Below are 18,207 nucleotides of genomic sequence, written 5' to 3'. Positions count from 1 at the left end.
TGGTTTAGTCATGAGCTCTGTGGTGACAGGTTGGACTCGATGATCTTTGAGGTCTCTTCCAACCTTGGTGATTGTGGGAGTCTGTAATGACCTGAAGCATCCTTAGAGGAAGGGCTGCAAGCAAGACAAACAGCAATGCCACAAAGCCTCGTGGTGCAACACCTCAGGTGAGTGCACCTAATCCAACTCTCCCTCCCTCCCACAAGCCAGGAGAGAAATGTCTGTGTATGAGATTCATCCTTCACATCAAATACCCACTGAGCACACCAGCTGCAGGTACTTTCTCAGGTTAATCAAACAAATCAAATAACAGCATCCAGTAACAACAAGATGATTTTTTCCCTCTAAACAACAGTCCTACACTGCAGGTGGTTTTGTCCCATAGTGAGCAAGCAGCAGAAAAAAACCCCCACATCCTGAGCAGCTGCTCATTAGGTGAGCACCAGTCTGCCTGCACAGCAAATGTCAGCTGGAGAAAACCACAGTTAACCATCATGTAATTAGAGACAGTAACACAGGCACACCAGAAAAAAAAAAGGAGGGAAGACAGCTACAAATTACCCTGGCACAGGCAATTTATTTCTAGGAGTTTATCATTTTAGATGCTCCTGGACTTTAACCTCACTCTTTCTTCTAATGAGGCTTTATTTTCCAGCTTATTTTTTCCCTATTAACCACTAACAGATCACTTTGAACCCTCACCTCCTGCTGAAATCCCCATCCCCAGGTAATTACTTATTCTCAATGAATTCATCGATTCACAGAACTGTTTGGGTTGGAAGGGACCTCGAAGATCTTCCCATGCCAAACCCCCTGCCATGGGCAGGGACACCTCCCACCAGCCCAGCTTGCTCAAAACCTCATCCAACCTGGTCCTGAACACCACTAGGGAGGGGGCAGCCACAACCTCCCTGGGCAACCTGTTTCACCCTCACTGGAAAGAAATTCTTCCTCATCTCCAGTCTCATTCTCCCCTCTCCCAGCTCAAAGCCATTGCCTCTTGTCCTGTCACTCTCAGCCCTTGTCAAAAGTCCCCCCCCAGCTCTTCTGTAGCCCCTTCAGGTACTGGAAGGCTGCTCTAAGGTCTCCCTGGAGCCTTCTCTTCTCCAGGCTGAAGAGAGCCAACTCTCTCAGTCTTTCCCTATAGGGCAGGTGCTGCAGCCCGCTGATCACCTTAGTGACCTCCTCTGGGCCCTCTCCAGCAATTCAATGGATCACTTCATTTAAAAAGACACTGGGAAAGCTCTTTCTCAGCACAAACCAAAACAAACACAAGCTGTCCAGGACCTCACCACAAACCTCCAAAGCAGTGAGACTTCCTTGCAACTTACCTGGTACTCGTTGGGCCAGAAAGTGCTGACAGCCAGCTCCGCTCGCAGCCAGTCCTTGCCGGTGGAGCCGGTGACGTTCCAGATGGGATTAGCCAGCGGCCCTTTGTTCACCCTCACCAGGATGTTCAGAGTGCCTGGGTTTGCTCCGTTCTTGCTGTACAGAAGGTAGCTGAAATCAATGCAGTGAGTGTCATTTTCTTTCATGGTGGGAAGCTGCAGTCGAGTCTTTTCTCCGGGGTCGTGGTCTGAGGAAATCACTATCATGTATGATCCTACAGAGGGGAAGAGTGGGAGAGGGGAACAGAAGAAAAGCAAAACAGCAGTGAGGGAAAAGATAAATGAGAAATGGAGCATTCACTGTGAAACAGACTGGAGTTACACAGGGTCTCACGTCCCAGATTCTCACAATCCCTGCAGCAGGAAATCCAGCAAGCTAGAAAAATGCCCACAAACCACCAGAGAAGCAGGAGCTACCTGGATCTCGGAGCATCCATCGAGAGGCTTCCACCTGCAAACTTTCTGTCTCTCCCATTTCAGGATCAGATAATTGGAAATGGGATCATGGATGGACTGAGTAAGAACAACGAGAAGAGCAAAGGCTCATCATTATTCTGAGGGCACTGAGGTCACAATTCTCTCAACCTGCTCCACCAAGCTTCCAGAAAATGAAAAATACAATCATATAGAATCAGTCAGGGTTGGAAGGGACCACAAGGAGCATCCAGTTCCAACCCCCCTGCAATGGGCAGGGACACCCCACACTAGATCAGGCTGGCCAGAGCCTCATCCAGCCTGGCCTTAAACACCTCCAGGGATGGCGCCCCAACCACCTCCCTGGACAACCCATCCCAGGGCTTCACCACTCTCATGGGGAAGAACTTCCTCCTCACCTCCAGCCTGAATCTCCCCACCTCCAGCTTCATTCCATTCCCCCTAGTCCTATCACTGCCTGAGATCCTGAGCAGTCCCTCCCCAGCCTTCTTGGAGCCCCCTTCAGATCCTGGAAGGCCACAATGAGGTCACCTCAGAGCCTTCTCTTCTCCAGACTGCACAACCCCAACTCCCTCAGTCTGTGCTCACAGCAGAGCAGCTCCAGCCCTCTGCTCATCCTCGTGGCCCTGCTCTGGACACCTTCCAGCACCTCCAGATCCCTCTTGCAATAGGGGCTCCAGAACTGGAGGCAGTGCTCCAGGTGGGGTCTCAGCAGAGCTGAGCAGAGGGGGAGAATCCCCTCCCTTGCCCTGCTGGCCACACTTCTCTTGCTGCAGCCCAGGCTCTGCTTGGCTCTCTGGGCTGCAAGTGCACACTGAGAGCTCCTGCTGAGCTTCTCCTCCCCCAGCACCCCCAAGTCTCTCTCCTCAGGGCTGCTTTCCAGCCAGTCCCTGCCCAGCCTGCATTTGTGCCTGGGATTGCCTCCACCCAGCTGCAGAACCCTGCACTTGGTCTTGTTGAACCTCCTGAGGTTGGCTTGTGCCCACCTCTCCAGCCTGTCCAGGTCCCTCTGGATGGATCCCTTCCCTCCAGCCTGTCTGCTGCCCCACACAGCTTGGTGTCATCAGCAACCCTGCTGAGGGTGCACTCAGTGCCACTGTCCCTGGCACCCACAAAGATGTTGAACAATCCTGGTCCCAGGACTGATCCCAGAGGGACTCTGCTTGTCCCTGGCCTCCACTGGGACCTGGAGCCATTGACAGCCACTCTTTGGGTGCAGCCATCAAGCCAGTTCTGTATCCATCTGGTGGTCACCCATCAAACCCATGTGTCACCAGCTTGGAGACCAAGATGTGGTGCGGGACAGTGCCGAAGGCTTTGCTCAGTGCCAGGCAAATGACAGCAGTTGCTGCCCCTCAGCTGGCATAACAAAAGCCACATTCTTCAGTGCAGCACTTTTTCCAACCCAGAAAAAGAGGCACAGTTTAATTTTAGATACCCTGGCAATGGAAATAGCTCACTTAGAACACCAAGCCACGTTTGGCCTGAAAAGTCAGGTTTCCTGCTCCGTTTGCCGGTGGATTTGAGGGAATAACAGAAGTTTCTATAGCTGGAAGAAAGCCCATCTTGTAAATTCATTTTGTGCATACCACAGAAGACAGAACAAGCTGAGCCTGCCTGTCTAGCTACAAAGGCAGAAAGCAGAAGTTAAAGCAGGTGACACAGGATGTAAAGCCGGGACGGTTTGTCCTGCTGCACTGCAGAATGAACAGCAAAGACAGGGCTACCACCTAAAGAGGTGAGGTGGGGGTTGGGCTCTTCTCACTAGAAACAACTAATAGGACAAGAGGAAATGGCCTCAACCTGCACCAGGGGAGGTTGAAGTTGGATATGAGAAGAAACTTCTTCACTGAAAGGGTTCTCAGGGACAGGCAGAGGCTGCCCAGGGAGGTGTTTGAATCCCCATCCCTGGAGGTGCTTCTAACAGGCGGAGATGTGCAGAGCTAGAGAATGGTTGGACTACTGATCTTGAAGGTCTTTACCAAGCAAAATGATTCTATGATGCTATGATCTATCCCAAGCTCTGAGCAGCTTCATTTCTTCAAGAGTGACAGTTCCACAGCAGGTACAACCTAGTTACTGAACCCCCACAAACACAGCTCTGTGACATAAGATGCCAGGCAAGACTTTACAACCAAGAGAGAAAACCCAACTCAGCATGCAAGCTGAATTCCTGCTGAATGAAACCTCCCTAATCTCAACTGAATTAGCCTCCCTGCTCAATGGCCTGCATCACAAATAGTGTGGCCAGCAGGAGCAGGAAGTCATTCTGCCCTATGCTCAGCACTGGTTAGGCCACACCTGGAGTCCTGTGTCCAGCTCTGGGCTCCTCAGCTCAAGAAGGACATTGAGAGACTTGAAGGTGTCCAGAGAAGGGCAAGGAGGCTGGGGAGGGGTCTGGAGCACAGCCCTGTGAGGAGAGGCTGAGGGAGCTGGGGTTGCTTAGCCTGCAGAAGAGGAGGCTCAGGGGAGACCTTCTTGCTCTCTCCAACTCCCTGAAGGGAGGTTGTAGCCAGGTGGGGGTTGGTCTCTTCTCCCAGGCACCCAGCACCAGAACAAGAAGACAGAGTCTCAAGCTGCACCAGGGGAAGTTTAGGCTGAAGGTGAGGAGAAAGTCCTTCCCAGAGAGAGTAATTGGCCACTGGGATGTGCTGCCCAGGGAGGTGGTGGAGTCACCATCCCTGGAGGTGTTCAAGAGGGGACTGGATGTGGCACTTGGAGCCGTGGTTTAGTTGTCAGGAGGTGTTAGGTATTAGAGGTACTAGGTTGGACTTGATGATCTCTGAGGTCTTTTCCAACCTGGTTGATTCTATGATTCTAGAAGCTTCACATTCACAGATTTTGTTTCTGCTTTTCACCTGAGGAGTACCACAGTAAAGAGCCTGAAGGAAGTCCAGATCAAATCCAGCAAAAATACAGCTCAAAAATTATGCTAAGTCCAAAAAACCCAAACCACCACCACCACCAAAACCCCAACCCACAGAACTCACAGACTTACTAACATTTACCTGAATGAGTACTCCCATAACTGCCCTTCAGTGAATGACAATTCACTGGTGAAAAACCTTCTCTGAAGATTTGCACAAATTATTATTACTGGCATAAAATATTAAAGGTATTATCCTGGGATGCATTGAGTGTGGCCAGCAGGCCAAGGGAGGTTCTCCTCACCTTTTACTCTGCCCTGGTTAGGCCACATCTGCAGTATTGTGTTCAGTTCTGGAGCCTCCAGTTCAAGACAAGGAACTACTGGAGGGAGTCCAGCAGGCTATGAGGATGCTGAAGGGAGTGGAAGATCTGTGTGATGAGGGAAGGCTGAGAGCCCTGGGGCTGTTTAGCCTAGAGAGGGGAAGGCTGAGAGGGGATCTGATCAGTCTGGAGAAGAGAAGGCTCTGAGGTGACGTAATTGTGGCCTTCCAGGATCTGAAGAGGGCTCCAGGAAGGCTGGGGAGGGACTGCTCAGGATCTCAGGGAGTGATAGGACTAGGGGGAATGGAATGAAGCTGGAGGTGGGGAGATTCAGGCTGGAGGTGAGGAGGAAGTTCTTCCCCATGAGAGTGGTGAAGCCCTGGAATGGGTTGTCCAGGGAGGTGGTTGAGGCCCCAGCCCTGGAGGTGTTTAAGCCCAGGCTGGATGAGGCTCTGGGCAGCCTGATCTAGTGTGAGGTGTCCCTGCCCATGGCAGGGGGGTTGGAACTAGATGATCCTTGTGGTCCCTTCCAACCCTGACTGATGATACTATGATACTATATGTGATGGGTGGGTTTCAAGATGAAGGGGCCAGGCTCTTTTTGGTGGTGCCCAGTGCCAGGACAAAGAGCAACAGGTCCAAGCTGGAGCATAGGAGCTTCCACCTCAACACGAGGAAAACCTTCTCTGCTGTGAGGGTGCTGGATCCCTGGAGCAGGCTGCCCAGAGAGCTTGTGGAGTCTCCCTCTCTGAAGACTTTCAAGACCCTTCTAGATGTGTTCCTGTGTGACCTGCCCTAGGTGATCCTGCTTTGGCATGGGGGCTGGACTGGATGGTTACCAGAGGTCCATTCCAAGCCCCACCAGGCTGTGATTCTACGATGACTGTTCTGTACACCACTTTGTCCTTCGATTTTCAGGCGACAAGGAGCCACTGTGCTCTAATAAATCCTTAGCAGTTGTCTGAACCAGTTAGAAAATTGTTGCCAAGCTGCTGCTCAGGAAAAACTCAACATTTATGTATCTGGATGAAGTCACTTTTGTGACATGCTAATTTCCCAGCCTGTAAAACAGTTCTGTGCTGCCACACAAAAATATATCTCCTCACAAAAGAGAAATCAACGTCGTGGAATGGAAGCAGCTTGGCCTGCAGTACAGTGCTGAGATCTCTGGGTTTAATACTTCTCTTCAAGGAAACTCAAACACTGTACCACAAGCAACTAATTCATATTTACAGCTGCATGCAGAACCTGGCCTTGGCTTATTTTATTTACTAGAGATTTTGGCAGCATCTCGGTTGTGGATGATTTCTTCCTGGCTACTACTCCTTTACAAAGACACCAAGTGATCATGCTATGCTCTCTTCATGTGCTGTTATTACAAGGCCTTGCTGATTACAGTCCAGAATCAACTGACAATTGCATAGCAGGAAATTATTGCTGCTAATCCTGGCAAGGTAGAAAATCAGGAGGCGGCATGCAAAGCTCAGCAAACTTTTTCCAAGCACCAGGGAACAATGACCCAGATATTTAATGCTAAAGCAGAGAGAAATAACGAGAGGACAAGGGCATAGCAAGCTAGACAGTAAGGTACTATTTGCCTTGGCAGAAATAGGAGGTGATCTGCTGGAGAGCAGCCCTGTGGAGAAGGACCTGGTGGATAAAAAGTTCTGTGTCCAAGTGCCACATCCAATCCCCTCTTGAACACCTCCAGGGACGGGGACTCCACCACCTCCCTGGGCAGCACATTCCAGTGGCCAATTCCTCTTTCTGGGAAGAGCTTTCTCCCCACCTTGAACCTAAACCTCCCCTGGCACAGCTTGAGACTGTGTCCTCTTGTTCTGGTGCTGGTTGCCTGGGAGAAGAGACCAACCCCCACCTGGCTACAACCTCCCTTGTTGTAGAGAGCAAGAAGGTCTCCCCTGAGCCTCCTCTTCTCCAGGCTAAGCAACCCCAGCTCCCTCAGCCTCTCTTCACAGGGCTGTGCTCCAGACCTTGCAGGTTATGGAAGTATTTTCTATCATAGATCTTGACAGGAGACCAGCTGTGAAGGGGTTTTTTTTTGCATGCAACTTAACATAGAAATCATAGCACAGAGCTGGAACTTGCTTGGTTGCTCAAGGCCTGATCATGAGGGGCAATGGATACAAACTGGAACACCACAGACTTCAGTGCCTTTATTTTTAGCTATTTTTTGTTGGAAAGAGTCTAAATTCCCTTTTCTTGACCTGTCTGTTGTGGATTTCCATTCTGTGTAGGGAAGGTTTTGGTTAGCCCTTGACTTGGCTCAGGAGGAGTGATAAGTAAAGTGTGAAACAAGTATTTTTTCTCTTTCTGTAACTCTTTCTTTGGAAACCACTTTGTCATGATCCCATGAACACAGGAAGTCCACCTGAACATGAGGAAAACCATCTTTGGTGTGAGGGTGCTGGAGCCCTGGAGCAGGCTGCCCAGAGAGCTTTTGGAGCCTCGTTCTCCGGACGCTTTCAAGATCCACCTGAACATGTTCCTGGGTGATCCAGCTTTGACAGTGGGGGTTGGACTCAATGATCTCCAGAGGTTCCTTTCAACCCCCATAACTCTGTGATGACTTGTTTCTTCCATAACAAGGCAATATTTGTCAATTAGAAGGAAGAAGAGGGGGGGAGAAAAAGAGACAGAAAGACACCACCCCGTGTTTCAACGGCATGCCAGCACTTGGAGCAAAGGCTGTGATGAAGCTCTGCCTGCAAATCATTCCTCAAGCTAGAAAAGCAGCTACAGAAGTTCTGTTTCCCTTATCAACATCTTTACATATGAATAAACATGAAAAACACACACACTTCTGAAGTGCCTGAGCTCCTCACCCATTCATACCACCAGCTTCCTGGGGATGTGTTTGTAGTGCTGCAGAGAAAGAAAACACGATGAGATACCAGTTTCTGAGGTGGGATAATTTAAGCCTTTTCACCCTGGATTTTCTTGTGATGGATCTTTAGCAAACACACAGGCTTTAAGCACTCCTAAATCCAGAGACAGAAAAATGTCAGCAACTGGAATTTGTAATGCCAGCTTGCAGAGGCTGTACAAAAGAGCATTTATCTCGCAACGAGCTCCTCTGAACAGCCCTCTACCAACAAAGCATTCAGGAAATGACATTTGGTAGGGAGGTGCATCAGGGAAGCTTCTGAAAAGGACAGTGGCACTGAACAGTGAGCTGTATGTAAGCAACCAGGAGGCAGGGGGAGAAGTCTCACATTTATTTGGGAATTAAGCAAAGCACTGGGTGGTGGATTTGGAGCATCGGCAGCCATGAACGGCCGGCGAAGATGAAAGGAACGGCCCGGAGCTGGCACAAATTCTGGTGGAAACCCATAGATGCATCATGGGTGGTGGCACAGCATCTGCAGGGTGTCTCACAAAGCACTGTTTACAAAGGCCTGCAGTGACAGGACCAGGAGGCAATGGTTTGAAGTCAGAGCAGAGCAGATTTAGACTGGATGTCAAGAACAAGTTGAACGTGTCCAGAGAAGGACAAGGAGGCTGGGGAGGGGTCCGGAGCATAGCCCTGTGAGGAGAGGCTGAGGGAGCTGGGGTTGCTTAGCCTGGAGAGGAGGAGGCTCAGAGGAGACCTTCTTGCTCTCTCCAACTCCCTGAAGAGAGGTTGTAGCCAGGTGGGGGTTGGTATCTTCTCCCAAGGAACCACCAACAGAACAAGAGGACACAGTCTCAAGCTGTGCCAGGGGAAGTTTAGGCTGGAGGTGAGGAGAAAGTTCTTCCCAGAGAGATTTGTTAACCACTAGAATGTGCTGCCCAGGGAGGTGGTGGAGTTCCTCTCCCTGGACAGGGGATTGTATATGGCACTTGAAGCCATGGTTTAGTCATCATGAGGTGTTGGGTGACAGGTTGGACTTAGAATATACATAGCATATACATAGAATAAACCAGGTTGGAAGAGACCTTCAAGATCATCGTGTCCAACCCATCAACCAATCCAACACCACCCAAACAACTAACCCACGGCACCAAGCACCCCATCAAGTCTCCTCCTGAAAACCTCCAATGATGGCGACTCCACCACCTTGATGATCTTTAAGGTCTTTTCCAACCCTGTTGATTCTAAGATTCTCTGATTCTATGGCCCTAATTAGCATAGAAAGGGTTGGCCTAGATGACTGTTACAGTCATGGTGGTGGTGTTGGGTTAACATTTGGACTGGATCTTAGAGGTCTTTTCCAACCACCACAATCCTCTGATTCATGCTTTAGCTGAGAATAGCCAGGAGTCATGTCTCTATCCATACAGCTGCAATGCTATTTAGCAAACTGAAGTACTTGCTGAAGGAAAAAAAAACCAGAAGCTGGAAACCTTCCCAAGCAAGTCTTCAAGCTGTCTTCAGCCTGTCAACCACACAGTTGAGCATATTTGTAAAAGAAAATCTTAAGCAATTTAGCAAGCATGGTCCATTAACACTGAACACCCCACAACGCTCCGAGTTTCACAGAAATGGAAAGAGAGAAGCCTAAAGCAGGAACGTCTACAGACAGCTGCCTCTGGGGTTGCTTCTGACCATCCAGGTGCTGCCTGTGATGTTCACCCAGCAAGTGCAAGCAGCCCTGTGATGCAGCTCTGGGATAACTACAGCAGTTCCCTCAGCTGCTCCTCACCAGTCCTGTTCTCCAGACCCCTCACAGCAGCTTCATTGAGCTTCTATGGACCTCCAGCCCCTCACAGAATCACCAAGGTTGGAAGAGACCTCAAGGATCATCGAGTCCAACCTGTCACCACAGACCTCATGACTAGACCATGGCACCAAGTGCCACATCCAATCCCCTCTTGAACACCTCCAGAGATGGGGACTCCACCACCTCCCTGGGCAGCACATTCCAATGGCTAACAACTCTCTCTGGGAAGAACTTACTCATCACCTCCAGCCTAAACCTCCCCTGGCACAGCTTGAGAATGTGTCCTCTTGTTCTGCTGCTGGGTGCCTGGGAGAAGAGACCAACCCCCACCTGGCTACAGCCTCCCTTCAGGGAGTTGGAGAGAGCAAGAAGGTCTCCCCTGAGCCTCCTCTTCTGCAGGCTAAGCAACCCCAGCTCCCTCAGCCTCTCCTCACAGGGCTGTGCTCCAGACCCCTCCCCAGCCTTGTTGCCCTTCTCTGGACACCTTCAAGTCTCTCAATGTCCTTCTTCAACTGAGGAGCCCAGAACTGGACACAGGACTCAAGGTGTGGCCTAACCAGTGTCCTTCTTGGAGGGAAGAGCCCAAAACTGAACCCGGTGCTCACGGTGAGGCCTCAGCAGTGGTGTGTACAGGGGCACCATCACTTCCCTGCTGCTGCTGGGCACACCATTGTTGATCCAGGCCAGGATACTGGTAGCCTTCTTGGCCACCTGGGCACACCCTGGCTCGTGTTCAGATGGCTGCCAACCAGCACCCTGAGATTCCTTTTCCACTGGACAGTTTCCAGCCACTCTGCCCCAAGCCTGGAGCATTCACAGGGCTGTTGTGACCCAAGTGCAGGACCCAGCATTTGTTCTTACTAAACCTCATCTAATCACCATCACTGGAGGTGTTTAGGAGGAGACTTGATGGGGGGCTTGATGCCATGGTTTAGTTGATTAGGTGGTGTTGGATGACAGGTTGGACATGATGATCTTGAAGGTCTCTTCCAACCTGGTTAATTCTATTCTATTCCATTCTATTCTATTCTATTCTATTCCATTCCATTCTATTCTGTTCCTCTCTACTCTACTCTACTCTACTCTGCTCTATTCTATTCTCATACAACTGGCCCTGGCCATCCATCCAGCCTGTCCAGGTCCCTCTAGAGAGCCTTCCTATCCTCCAGCAGATCAATACAGCCACTCAGCTTGCTCTAATCTGCAAACCTACTGAGAGTGCCTCCATCCCCTTCCCCAGATCATTGATAAAAGATACTAAAGAGCACTGGGCCCAGTCCTGATGGAGGATATATGGAAGATCTCATAGCTGAACAGACACATGGGGTTTATGGTCTGTGACAGCTCTGGTCATGGTTCACCTCCTCCCAACACCCTTCATTCCACAGACATCAACTACTTTTCTCTCCCCAACACTTAAACCCATCAGTGTTAATACTCATCCAAGAGTCATGTTTATAACCTGCCCTTCTACTTTGATGTTTGCTGCATCTCCATCAGGCAGGATGGAGGCTAGGATGCCTGAGAGGTCATCCTATTTTCCATCTGAATTAGTTGTTTTATATTAAATGAATAGAAAAATAAACAAATAGGCTCTCCCTCTAAGCCCTTGCCTCTCAAATTATATTAGCAGCTCAATTGGTTTTACACTCTAGTTCACACCATCTTTCTTCTACTGGGAAATACTTCTGAGATGGATAGGAGCAGCCCTATCTATTATCAAAATCACCCATGCTAACACACCAGCACTTTCCTTTTTATGCTGTTTGGAAAGAAATAATTTGGCTCAGTGTTCAGCAATGGGAGGAGCAGCAAGGAGCAAGACTGCATATAAACTCAGACTGCTGGTTTGGGAAAACTTGTGGGCAGCAGGAACAGGACTTTCATGGGCTGGCTGCTCTGCTGCCCTTCCCTACACAGCCTAGTGGCCAGCTGGAGACAACATGCTGAAGATGCAGAGTCCTCCTCTACCTCCTGGGGTGGGTGAGCCCCAGAGCCACCTCTCAGCTCCTCTCAGTTTCCAGCCCCTCTGCCCCAAGCCTGAAGCCTTCAGCACTTGGTCTTGCTGAATCTCGTCTTTGACCTCAGCCCATTGTTGCAGCCTGGCCAGGTCCCTCTGCAGAGCCTTCCTACCCTCCAGCAGACCACACACAGAATCACAGAATCACCAAGGTTGGAAGAGACCTCAAAGATCACCAAGTCCAACCTGGCACCACAGACCTCATGACTAAACCAAGACCAACACTGCCACACAAGCTGGTCTAGTCTGCAGTCTTACTGAGGGTGCCTCCATCCCCTCATAGAATTGTCAGGTTGGAAGGGACTTCAAGGATCAGCCAGTTCCTACCACCCTGCCATGGGCAGGGACACCTCACACTACAGCAGGTTGCTCACAGCCACCTCCAGCCTGGCTGCAAACACCTCCAGGCAGGAGGCTGCCACCACCTCCCTGGGCAACCTGTGCCAGGCTCTCACCACCCTCATGGGGAACAACTTCTTCCTCACAGCCAATCTCAATCTACCCATTCCTAGTGTTTTTTTTCCCTTCCCCCTAGTCCTATCATTACCTGACACCTTAAAAAGTCCCTCACCAGCTTTCTTGTAGATCCCTGATAAAGATATTAAAGAAAATTGGCCCCAGCAGTGAGCCCTGAGGAGCACCACATGTTTCCTTTTATATAACAAGGTGATTTTGTAATACCAAACCCAGGCAGGGCAAGGGCAGGCTGGCAGCACCATCCAGCTCAGCCATTCAGCAGAGGAAGAGCTGAGCAGTGCAGGTGCCTATGGAAACACTCAGTGAAGTTCCATTTTAATGAACCAATTTGAACAATGTGTGAGAAAGCCAGCATACAAAATGATGCAGATTGCTAACACTAGCAAGAGAAATGCCTCTCTCCTGCAAAGCTCAACAGCTCCAGACAAAAGGCACCCTCAGAGACTGTGGGTGTGCAGGGATATGACACCAACAGAGGCAAAAGAAAGTGTCTACTGAGTGCACATCCCATCTACATCTGTGTCATGCCAGACACCTGGAGTCTAAACCAATCACTCCAATCTCTCTCTCCAATGGTACACTTCTCCTTTACCAGAGCTTAGTTCTCAATGTCTCACAGCAACCTAGCTATTGCTATAGTTTATCTCTGTAATTTCTATTCACAGGATGTCATCATTCAGGGCAAACCAGCATTTCCCTGAGAATGCTGTTTCACATTACATGAGGTCACAGGCTCACAGGATGTCAGGGGTTGGAAGGGACCCAAAGACATCATGGAGTCCAACCCCCCTGCCAGAGCAGGACCATACAAGCTCAGATCACAGAGGAACACATCCAGATGGGCCTTGAATGTCTCCAGAGAAGGAGACTCCACAACCTCTCTGGGCAGCCTGTTCCAGTGCTCTGAGATCCTCCTTGTGTTGAGGTGGAACCTCCTGTGCTGCAGCTTACATCCATTGCCCCCTGTCCTATCCCAGGGAGCAAGTGAGCAGAGCCTGTCCCCTCCCTCCTGACCCCCAGCCCTCAGATATTGATAAACATTGATTAAATGCCCTCTAAGTCTTCTCTTTTCCAGACTAAACAGCCCCAGGGCTCTCAGCCTCTCCTCCCCAGGCAGTGCTCCAGGCCCCTAATGAACCTCGTAGCCCTCTGCTGGACCCTCTCCAGCAGATCCCTGTCCCTTTTAAACTGGGTCAATGAAAAAAAAGAGTGATAATGACATCTACACCGTGCTACTCAAGTTCAAAGTCATCACCAGGTGCAACTTTTGGGCAGCAAAACTGCCAACAGACCATGATTTTTAATACCTGCCACAACTTCTCCTTCAATTCAAAGGTCAGCAAGCACATTTGCAACTCGGAGCGATCAGGGCCTTACTCTCTTTGATAAGGTGCAATTACTTGGACAGCTATTTATCATCTCCAACAATTAAAAAATTGCTCTTGTCTTCAAAGAAGCAAAGGTTGTAAAGTTTCACCTCCAGTCAAAGCCCTCAGAATGTGATTACTGGCTCCAGACTAGCAGGGGCACCACGGAGTTATGGTAAGAAGGTTCTCCGTGGGTGAATCATCACGCGATTGGAAGCGCTGCCAGAGAGACTCAAGTCCAGCACCACACTGGAGAATTTCCAGTCAATGTCCTAGTGAGTCCCAGAACAAGGCTTTTAATCTTAGCCCTTCCAGTCTCTGTCCATTGTCTCTTTGTCCTATTCACAGGACACCACTGAGAAGAGTCTGGCTCCATCCCTCTGACACTCGCCCTTTAGCTATTGATCAGCCTTAATAAGGTGCCCCCTTCAGGCTGCTCTTCTCCAGGCTGAACAGCCCCAGGTCTCCCAGCCCTTCATAGAATTAGAATCATAGAATTCAGATTTTTAGGATTGGAAGGGACCTCAAGGATCAGCCCAACCCCCCTGCCATGGGCAGGGACACCTCACACTACAGCAGGTTGCTCACAGCCACAGCCAGCCTGGCTACAAAAACCTCCAGGCATGAGGCTGCCACCACCTCCCTGGGCAACCTGTGCCAGGCTCTCACCACCTTCATGGGGAAGGAACAACTTCCTCCTAACATGCAATCTCAATCTACCCATTTCTTTTTTTTTTTCCATTCCCCCCAGCCCTATCCCTCCCTGGCAGCCTCAAAAGTCCCTCCCCAGCTTCCTTGTAGCCCTCTTCAGATACTGGAAGGTCACAATGAGGTCTCCTTAGAGCCTTCTCTTCTCCAGACTGAACAGCCCCAACTCAGTCTGCCCTCACAGGAGAGGTGGAAGGTTTCACTTCCTCACAAGCTAGATGTTCCAGTCCCATCAGCATCACAGTGGCTCTCTGATCAACCCTCTGCAGTAGTTCTTGGTCCTTCTTGAACTGGGGAACTTAGAAACGGACACAGTAGTTCATATGTGGCCTCACCAGGGCAGAGCAGAAGGGTAAAAGAACCTCCCTCAGCCTGCTGGCCACACTCTTGATGCATCCCAGTCTCAAGTTATACAGGTAGTTGAAAGGTGATGCTTTATGATCCTAAAGTCCTCTGAAAAAAAGGACTGTAATGAAGCACAGAATCACAGAAAGTTAGATGTTGGAAGTGACCTCCAGAGATCATTGAGCCCAAGCCCCCTGCCAGAGCAGCATCACCCAGGGCAGTCTGCACAGGAACGCATCCAGGTGGGGTTTGGAAAGTCTCCACAGAAGGAGACTCCACAACCTCTCTGGGCAGCCTGCTCCAGGGCTCTGTCACCCTCACAGTAAAGTTTCTCCTCATGTTGAGGTGAAACACTCTATATTCCAGTTTGTATCCACTGGTCCTTGTCTTATCATTGTGCACCACCAAACAGAGCTTGGCCCCCTCCACTTGACCCCCACCCCTCAGATATTGATAGACATCGATCAGATCCCCTCTCAGCCTTCTCTTCTCCAGATCAAACAGCCCCAGGGCTCTCAGGGGAGATGCTCAAATCCCCTAATCATCCTCATGGCTCTCTGTTGCACTCTCTCCAGCAGGTCTCTGTCTCTGTTGAAGTGGGGAGCCCAGAACTGGACACACCATTCTAGGTGTGAAATGATTTTGCACATTGAAGCTGGGGGAGGGTTTTTCCCCCTAGAGGAATGCACCCTTGGAACATCACTTCAGGAGTTCCAGGATATGTTTGTTCTCATGCACAGATGTCACTCATGTTTAGAAAGCAAAACCTTCCACTTCCAAGAAAAGGATTGCTGCTGTAGCAAATATCTGGCAATATAATCCTTCAGTAGACAACATCAATTTTGTGCCTTCAATACACTTAAGGCCAGTATCTGCCTCACAAAACCCACTCTCTATTACTTTAATTTCAGCAGAGATGTCATTAAGTGAATAAGCAATAAAAACAAAGTACTTAAGGGTTGTTGTTCCACCCAAGCAGGCACACAAGCAACCCATGAAGACTAGACTGGGGAATACTCTTCCAGTCCTTGCCTGCTGATAGGTAGATAATTAGGCCTCCAGACTACATAAAAACTTCAAATGCTTCACAAGCAGCAAAAGAGCCTCAAAAAGAAGCAAATAACAATCCAAACAACAAATGAGCTCTCCTTAAGCTTCCCTGAAGAAGGTGTGGATGGAGGAGAACACACGTGGAGGCTGCTGCAGGTTTTCTGAAGCTCTCCATCCTTTGCCAAATCCTTAAGGCAAGGCTGTGGAAGCAAACACTGAAGGGCTGCCAAGATGCCCTTGCAGCAACTCATTTAGAGATTAAAAGGACACTTAGTGATTTTAATTTTGTGCTCTTTTCCTTCTCACTAAACTGCTTCTACTACTTAGATCAATTTCTGAGCTGCATCTTCAGATATACAGAAGCAAAACTTTCAGCATTTCTGTGACTCAGAGGCACACCTGGAAGTGAAGCAATTTATTACTTGTTCCACTTTTAGTTTCATTACGGGAAGAATCATAAAATCATGGAATCTCAGAATGGTAGGGGGTGGAAGGGACCTCTGGAGATCAAGTTCAATTCCCCCTGCCAAAGCGGGTCACACAGAAACACATCCAGATGGGTCCTGAAAGTCTCCAGGGAAAGAGACTCCACAGCCTCTCAGAGCAGCCAGCTCCAGGGCTCCAGCACCCTCACACCAAAGTTTTCCCTCGCGCTGAGGTGGGACGTTCTGGGTTCCAGTTTGTGTCCACTGCCTCTCCTGCTATCACAGGGCACCACTGAAAAGAGCCTGGCCCCTTCCTCTTGAAACCCACCCTTCAGATATTTGTAAACATTAATCAGATCCCCTCTCAGCCTTCTCTTCAGGCTAAACAGCCCCAGGGCTCTCAGCCTTTCCTCATCACACAGGTGTTCCAGGCCCTTCACCCTCCATTGCACTCTCTCTGTCGTTCTCTGTCATTCTTGAATAGGGGAAGCCCAGAACTAAACTCAATATTCCAGATGTGGTCAGACCATGACAGAGTAGAGGGGGAAGAGAACCTCCCTTGACCTGCTGGGCACACTCTTCTTAATCACAGAGTCATAGAATCAATAAGGTTGGAAAAGACCTCAGAGATCATCAAGCCCAACCTGTCACCCAACACCTCATGAAGACTAAACTCCAAGCTCCGCATCCAATCCCCTCTTGAGTACCTCCAGGGATTGGGACTCCACCACCTCCCTGGGCAGCACATTCCAGAGGCTAACAACTCCCTCTGGGAAGAACTTTCTCCTCACCTCCAGCTTAGACTTCCCCTGGTGCAGCTTGAGACTGTGTCCTCTTGTTCTGCTGCTGGGTGCCTGGGAGAAGAGACCAACCCCCACCTGGCTACAACCTCCCTTCAGGTAGCTGTAGAAAGCAATAAGGTCTCCCCTGAGCTTCCTCTTCTCCAGGCTAAACAATCCCAGCACCCCAATACACCCCAGCAATCCCAATGCACCCCAGGAAACCATAACCTCCCTGGGCAACCTGTTCCAATGTCTCAACACCCTCAAGTTTTTCCAGTACTCACTGAATTCAGAAAGCTATGTTTTAATTTACTTTGTCATCAAAGTCAGTACTCCCAATTGACTGATCAATGTCTTTTAATAAGGTCAGACATGAGACAAATCCTCCAGAGCACCCATCCCTGCATGTACCTACAAAGCAAGGAGCTGCAGGAGCTCATGTCACAGCACAGACTTGCTACTAGAGATTCACCTGCAGCCAGTTACTATTCAGGTTGCTAGTTCTGAGCTTCAGATGGTTGCTCACAGCTTCCCACATTTTATCCAGGCATCCTCCCCATTTCCTGCAACTCAGCTTCAAAGCCTTTCTTCAGAAGGATCTCTTGAGGATCTGAGTGGATGTGCTATTTCTGCACACACAAACATCTTCCTCACCCTAAAGATTCTATGGTCTAAATTTAGGGGGAAATGTAGTAGCAGAAAAGCCATGGATGGACACAAAGAGAGAAAAACTTTCTTCGGGAAGACTTCCAAGGGAAAGACACAAACACCACTCTTGGTTTTCACAGCAAAAAAGATACATCAAGAAAAGACTTCACTGCTTTTGAAAGCCAAGAAAGGGAGATGCCTGGGATAGGAAAAGTTTCTTTGATGCAAGAGTGGTCAGGGATTGGAATCACAGAATCACCAAGGTTGGAAGAGACCTCAAAGGTCAGCAAGTCCAACTTGTCACCACAGACCTCATGACTAAACCATGGCTCCAAGGGCCACATCCAATCCCCTCTTGAACACCTCCAGGGATGGGGACTCCACCACCTCCCTGGGCAGCACATCCCAGTGGCCAATTACTCTTTCTGGGAAGAACTTCTTCCGCACCTCCAGCCTAAACCTCCCCTGGTGCAGCTTGAGACTGTGTCCTCTTGTTCTGCTGCTGGGTGCCTGGGAGAAGAGACCAACCCTCACGTGGCTGCAACCTCCCTTCAGGGAGTTGGAGAGAGCAATGAGGTCTCCCCTGAGCCTCCTCTTCTCCAGGCTAAGCAACCCCAGCTCCCTCAGCCTCTCCTCACAGGGCTGTGCTCCAGACCCCTCCCCAGCCTCCTTGCCCTTCTCTGGACACCTTCAAGTCTCTCAATGTCCTGCT

At 49.8% G+C, this 18,207-nt stretch overlaps 1 protein-coding gene across 1 annotated transcript in view; it reads right to left on the bottom strand.

Annotated features, from left to right (window-relative positions):
• The window catches only part of PTPRK (protein tyrosine phosphatase receptor type K), a 536,009-nt gene that overhangs the window by 368,819 nt on the left and 148,983 nt on the right, over positions 1–18,207 (bottom strand). The window contains exon 3 of the mRNA XM_054174148.1: positions 1,332–1,603. Within this exon, the coding sequence (XP_054030123.1) occupies positions 1,332–1,603 (272 nt within the window). The remainder of the gene's footprint in view (positions 1–1,331; positions 1,604–18,207) is intronic.

The sequence above is a fragment of the Dryobates pubescens genome, chromosome 28 (assembly GCF_014839835.1).
Source record: "Dryobates pubescens isolate bDryPub1 chromosome 28, bDryPub1.pri, whole genome shotgun sequence".
NCBI lineage: Eukaryota > Metazoa > Chordata > Aves > Piciformes > Picidae > Dryobates > Dryobates pubescens.
The sequence above is the reverse complement of the archived record's forward strand: the minus strand, read 5'-3'. Positions and strand labels throughout refer to the sequence as shown.